This window comes from Cervus elaphus, chromosome 4 (assembly GCF_910594005.1).
Source record: "Cervus elaphus chromosome 4, mCerEla1.1, whole genome shotgun sequence".
NCBI lineage: Eukaryota > Metazoa > Chordata > Mammalia > Artiodactyla > Cervidae > Cervus > Cervus elaphus.
In genome coordinates this window covers 46,234,728-46,241,447 of record NC_057818.1, presented here as the reverse complement: position 1 = coordinate 46,241,447, position 6,720 = coordinate 46,234,728, and the positions used below count along the sequence as shown (strand labels likewise).

Below are 6,720 nucleotides of genomic sequence, written 5' to 3'. Positions count from 1 at the left end.
GAAATATCCTGACCCAAGTTTCTTCACACCACCACTGACTTTTCTCTCAAGGACTTTTTTCTTGCCTATTATAGACCTGAGCCCTCAATTGCTTTAGTCAGGGCTCACAGGAAGCATCTTATCTTGCTCTGTAGACCTCTGCCTGTGTTGCATGTTCAGACCCAACATGTGGAAATCACCCACTTCTGATTCAGGGCAAAAGATAAAGCTAAAGGATTCTGTAGTTGATACAGCATACCTTGGCAATATGGCAGGTTTGTTTCCAGACCACTGCAATAAAGTGAATGTTGCAATCAAGTGAGTCACGAATATTTTGCTTTCCAGTGCATGGTGGCTCGATGGTAAAGAATCCATCTGCCAGTGCAGGAGATGCAAGAGATGTGGGTTCAATTCCTGGTCTGGAAGATCTCCTGGAATAGGAAAATGGCAACCCACTCCAGTATTTCCTGCCTGAAAAATTCCAAGGACAGAGGAGCCTGGCGGGCTATAGTTCACAGGGTTGCAAAGAGTTGGACATGACTGAGCATACATACACACACACACACACACACACACAGGCACACAAAAGCTTATACCATACTTTAGACTGTAAACTGTACAATAACATTACATCCAAAAAAAAAAAAACTTTTTAAATTTAGAAATACTTTGTTGCTCTTTGCAAAGTGTTGCTCTTAGAAATACTTTGTTGGCCATATATGGCTGCCACAAACCTACAAATGGTGGAAACCACAGTATCTTGGAAGTACAATATAAGGAGGTATACCTATTAATGAACTCTGCCGTCTTACAGACACTGGGTAGGGAAGGCAAGGAATTCCACGGCTCTGATGTCCCAGGATAAAAGGGCTTGTAGCTTACCACAAGCAGTACTAGCCACGAATGATGGAAATGTCATAAACCACAGGGAACAACATGATAACCCTCACCCAGTGGATGAGTTGGATTTAAGAGACCCACTGCTGTTCTTTGCCCCTTAAGCTCGGCACAGGAGAACTTGCCCTGGTTCTGTTTCATTGTTCCCCTTTTTGAGCCCCCTTCTCCCCAAAACACAGTAACCCAGGCTGGCAAATCTAGTCTCATACGGCCACACTTAAGCTCCCATTTCCTTTCTCCGCAGCTGGCTGTCCGGCTCGCCTCCTCCAGTACCCTGCCAGGGAGGCGCCCCCGCTCTGCAGCTTCTGTAGCCTTTTATCAAAGGCTCTGCGCACAGCTGAGGAGGAGAAATAGAAAATCAAAGGGTCGATGCAGGCATTGAGAGCAGTGAGCATCACGGCGCAGACCCGCCACCTTTCGCTGGTCTTATGGAAGAAGCCCACCACGTGAGACACATTGTAGGGCCCGAAACAGACCAGGAAATTGAACAGCGTCGCAACAACCAGCACCACGGCTCTCCAGCGCTTCCGGGTCGGTGCTTGCGGCTGGGAGAGAATGATTCGCACCAAACGCCAGTAACAGAAGATGGTGACCCCCATGGGGATGAAAAAGAGGAGGAGGCACAGTTCCAGCCGCACCGGAAGCACCACGCGCAGCTGCTCTTGGGTGAAGTTGTCATAGCAGACAGGGAGGCTGTTGGCCTCGCGCGACGAGTTGGTTGGTAAGTACTGGACAATGATCACAATGCTACAGTGTCCGAAGGACAAGAGCCAGATGGCCACGGCAGCGATCACTCCGTACACGGGCCGGCGGTTCAGCTTGTACTGCACGGGGAAAGCCACGCTGCGGTAGCGCTCCACGCTGATGCCCACCAGCAGCCACGTGCTGCAGTAGATGCTGCAGTGGAAGCCGAAACCTGTGAGGGCACAGAGCGTGTTCCCCAGGGGCCAGGCGAAATCATGCGCAGCCTCAACCATCTTGAAGGGCAGCAGCAGCAGCAGCAGGAGGTCGGCCAGCGTCAGGCTGAGGAGGAGGATGTGGATGGGTGCGGGGTGGGGCCGGCAAACACGCCCCACGAAGGCCCGCAGCGCCAAGAGGTTGGCAGGGAGACCGAGGACGAAAGATAGAAAGTAGACAAGGAGAAGTCCCAGGTTTTGGGGACTTGGGGCCATCCTTCCTGAAGAGACAAAAGATGCTGTCAGAATTCTCTCTGACTTTGAATTTCCTAGCCCCAGATCAAGGCGAATCGGACTCTTTGCGTCTCCCCTCTGTTTCACTAAGGGATTATTGCCTACCCTGCAGACGGAACACTATTCTTCTTCCTGTGTGTCAGGGAGAAAGAACTTGTCCTTCTTCACAACAAAATTGTGCTTTTTTGCTTCACAACAAAATTACTTCTTTAGAATCTACACAACAGAATTACACAAGAAAATTATTTCTTTAGAATTCTTTCACTTCTCCATTTCCACCCTGCAAATTGAGAGAGAGAGAGAGAGAGTCTTAAGAGTTTTGATGTCTCAGAAGCTCCCACAGGAAAAGTTCTGAGGTCTCCAAGTCCCCAATAGAAAGGGGGACTTCCCTGGTGGTCCAGTGGTTAAGAATCTGCCTGCCAATGCAAGGGACACGAGTTCAATCCTTGGTCTGGGAAGATTCGCCTGCCTCTGGGTAACTAAGCCCATGTGCCCCAACTACTGAGCCTGCACACTCTAGAGCCCATGCTCCACAACAAGAGAAGTCACCACAATGAAGGGTCGGTCTCCCCCACTCATTGCAACTAGAGAAAGCCCCTGCACAGCGACAAAGACCCAGAGCAGCCCAAAACAAATAAACAAAAAATTTTTTTTTCAAAAAAAAAAAAAGGACACTGTGTGAGGGCTGTGCGGTCCTCTGTCTTAAGTACCTAGAACTGTGCCCGACACATAGCAGATGCTGAATCAACTTCTGTCAGTCAATGAATGGCTGTGTGAACTGTGGTTCCTCACGAAGACTGGGTAACCCCAAGACTATCTCTGAACATTTCCAAAATCTACTTGACCTGCTTGTGGCTTTTTCCTCTCCTGATCTTTGACCTCTTTTCTTTTTCTTTTCTCTCCCCAAGTCACAGGGCTTGAACACAAGATTCTCAGCTTCACCTCTGAAAATGGGAGTTTGGTTGAGCTTGAGGGGAAAGCAGCTCAAGCCCAAGGTGAGCCTCAGATGCCCCCCTTCTCAGTTCTATGCGGAGCCATTCAAAGACAACCTGTAGATTCCAGGTAGGGTAACAGAGGGGCCTGACCGGGACCAGGATTCTAGTCCAGGCCATGCCGCGGATCAGTCATGTGACTCTGGGAATCATTCTAAGTCCTCCCAGCATCGGCTTATTTCCTTCTGCTTCACATATAACCAGTGATTTCACCAGAACCACCATAGTTCCCATAGGCTGCCAGCCAGTTCACCCCTTCTCCCCCTTAAAGAAAGCATATACGTGAGATGTATGTCAATCAAGAATAACCTTTAATCTCCTTATACACACTATTGTGTGCTTCGTAGGTGGCTCAGTGGTAAAGAATTTGCCTGCCAATGCAGGTTGGATCGCTGAGCCTGGAAGATCCCCTGGAGAAGGAAATGGCAACCCACTCCAGTATTCTTGCCTGGAGAATTCCATGGACAAAGGAGCCTGGTGGGCTACAGTCCATGGGGTAGCAAGAGTCAGACACGACTTAGTAACTAAACAACAACAACAACACACTGCTATATCTCAGATGGACAGCCAGCAAAGTCCCACTGTACAGCACAGGGAACTCTGCTCAATGTTAGGCAGAAACCTGGATTGGAGGGGCGTTTAGGGGAGAAGGGATACACGTATATGCATGGCTGAGTCCCTTTGCTGTTCACTTGGAACTATCACAACATTGTTAATTGGCTATTCTCCATTATGAAATAAAAAGTTTTTAAAAAAAGAGTAATGTTTAATCTCCTTTCATTCATCATTAACAAGTGTACATTTAAAATTAACTTGAGTCCTTAACCTGTTACTGGTAACATATTACTGGTGGCCCACCCGTGTATCTCACTTCTAAATTGGAAAAATCTCAGAAGTAGAGGGCCCTGTGAAAAGGGAGACTACCCAACTCAGTGAACTCACCTTTTCTGTTCCTCCTGTGCTTGCCTGTGCCTTGGCCCTCACCAGCACCCTCTCTCCCTTGACTTATCCTGGCCTCCTTTCATTTCCATGACCTTCTTCCCTCCTCTCCTTCTAGAGTCAACCCCATACTCTGCTCCCTCTTCCTAAGTTTATCTACCCAAACTCCTTCCATCCCCCTTCCACCTACAGTTGTGATCCCAACAGCCTCTTCCTTGAGCACAAGCAAAGTCAGGAGCCTTGCCTTTTCCTGGAAGCAGATGGATGGCTTTGCAAATATGTCAGGTCTCAGAAGCAAGTCGAACCTTGTCTAACTGCACCACCTTTCCACTTCCCCCAAAAAACAACAGTTTTTTATACCTAGAGGAGCCACGTGGTCAAAAAGAGGAAGGTCAATAGTTGAGCTCTTGCCAAGGCAACTCTACCTGGATCCCCCACCAAATTCTGCCCCACCAAACATATTTCTTCCAGAATCCAGATTGTAGTCGGTCTTCTGAGCTTTCTCCTCCTTCTGCTTTCCAAGTAATCTCTTCTCTCTCCTTTCTGTGGGCCATTATTCCAAACAATTTTGCACACTCATCCACTTCCTGCTCCCTCTGCTCTTTCCTCACCTGTCCCCACCCCCCACCCCCACCCCATCTTTTCTCTCAAGGCCCCTGACCTGATCAATTTCCTGTTCTCTTTCCAGGCAGCTCTGGCTGGATCTGGTTAATATCTTGAGCATTGTCTGACTTCCTCTGGCCCTTTAGGTCCCTTCTTAACAGATATTTTTTCCTTGGACTCAGACTATCCATGTAACATGTAACATGGACTCAGTCCATGTTGCTGCCAGGCAGCCTGTTTCTGGCTCTTCTCCTCTCCCTTCTTCTCTCCTCTGGAGTCATTCCCCTCCCACCATGATCTCTGTCCCGCTTGGATCACCCTCTCTTCTCACTGTTCTCTCATTAACCTGTTTAGGGTCCACATTGTTCCCTGCTAGCATCTCAAGGCAGACATACAAGATACTTATCTCTCCTCAGGAAACGTGCTTATCTGTCCACTGGCTGCCTGACACTTCCAACAGAGGCTCTGGTTCTCTCCCCATGACCCAGGAAACATGACCCTCAGCTGTTTCTCCTCCAGAAAGGATCTCTTCTCACTTAGCTCATCACTCCCCACCTTGGTACCCACGTGGTCTCTCTACATTTCTGCAGCCTGCCCTTTGTAACCCGCGTGGTGTGTATCCTAGAATGGGCACCTAGGAAGTGGTTTTGATGCTTGATACACAGGAGATGAAGGCAACATAATTATCTTTCGTTCTCTACCAAGGTATTTCGTGCTGTTTTACTGTCTGCATGTGATTGAGCAAGAGAAACTTACTGGAAAGGTGAAGATGGCCGGATAAGGATAAGGCTGCTTTCATCAGCTTAAAATGCTGAGAGAGGGATCTCTTTTCTCCATCCTCATCCCCCAGCCATGCAGACCTGCAGAACCCTCTCTTCTAGCAGGTGCCAGGACCCTGGGCCATTTTCAAAGCCTCAGGAATCTCTTAGGAAACCCCCTTTTGGCTTGGAAAATGGCAGTGCCTCCTGAAGTGAGTCTAGGTAAGGTCAGTTCTCCTGGAAATGACTATTTTGAAGTCTGTCCTTAGGAAAAAAAACTAGCACAGTCCCTTGATTATGATAGGCACGTGATCATTGTTATTTAGTGGCTAAGTCATGTTCAAGCATTTTGCGGCCGCATGGACTGTAGCCCCCCAGGCTCCTCTGTCCATGGGATTTCCCAGGCAGGGATACTGGAGTGGGTGGCCATTCCCCCCTCCAGGGGATCTTCCTGACCCAGGGATTGAGCCTGCATCTCCTGCATTGGCAGGCAGATTCTTTACCGCTGAGCCACCAGGGAAGCCCAGGCACTTGATTACTTGTGGCTGGGAGTAGAAGGACTGGAGTTGGATGTGCCTGTAAGAGCTTATTAGCTGATGATACTAGCAGAGTGAGTCAGAACCTGTGCTTTTTACCTTCTTTTTTTAATCTCCATCCTGTTCCCCAAGTCACAGTATTGGGACATCCTTGGTGTCCCTAAGACCCCAGCCATATGGGCATTCAGACTAAGTTGTTAACTAAATCACAGAGCTTCAGGGACCCCACCCAGTGGCATCATGGGAGTGGGCAGTGCAGCATCTCCAGTCCAACTCAACTAAGTTTACCTCGGAGTGAGTCACACTGCTCCCCACCGTGCCACACCTGTCACCAGCACCCTGCTTCCCAGCCATCAAAGGCCCTGTGCAAGGCGTGGTTCTGGATGCTGGGGACACGAGTGAGCAAGACACAGGGTAAACAGGTAAACACACAAAGCAGGTGATTTCAAGTGAAGGAAGGAAGCAAATCTAAAGAGTCTGGCATAGGGCTTTCTTTAGGTAAGGCTGTCAGGACAGGCCTGCGCTGAAGAGGGGTGTTTGAACTGCTGAGAAGGAGCCAGCTGCATGAAGGGCATTCCAGGTAATTGTTCAGTCGCTCAGGCAGTTGTATCTGACTCTGCCACCCCATGGACAGCACCATGCCAGGCTTCCCTGTTCTTCACTATCTCCCGGAGTTTGCTCAAACTCGTGACCACTGAGTCGATGATGCCATCCAGCCATCTCATCCTCTCTTGTCCCTCCTCCTCCTGCCTTCAATCTTTCTCAGCATCATTTCAGGTAGAAGGGATGACAATACCCAAAGCTCTGCACCAGGAACAAGCCTGCA

General features: G+C 49.0%; 1 protein-coding gene across 1 annotated transcript; it reads right to left on the bottom strand.

Moving 5' to 3' along the window:
• Window positions 1–1,079: 1,079 nt before the first annotated feature.
• On the bottom strand, window positions 1,080–4,301 carry LOC122692752 (free fatty acid receptor 2-like). The gene is made up of 2 exons (XM_043900584.1): window positions 4,188–4,301; window positions 1,080–2,053 (listed from the first exon to the last, which is right to left on the bottom strand). Exon 2 carries the CDS (start codon window positions 2,046–2,048, stop codon window positions 1,080–1,082), a length of 969 nt encoding a protein of 322 aa, XP_043756519.1. The 5' UTR covers window positions 2,049–2,053; window positions 4,188–4,301.
• Window positions 4,302–6,720: the final 2,419 nt, after the last annotated feature.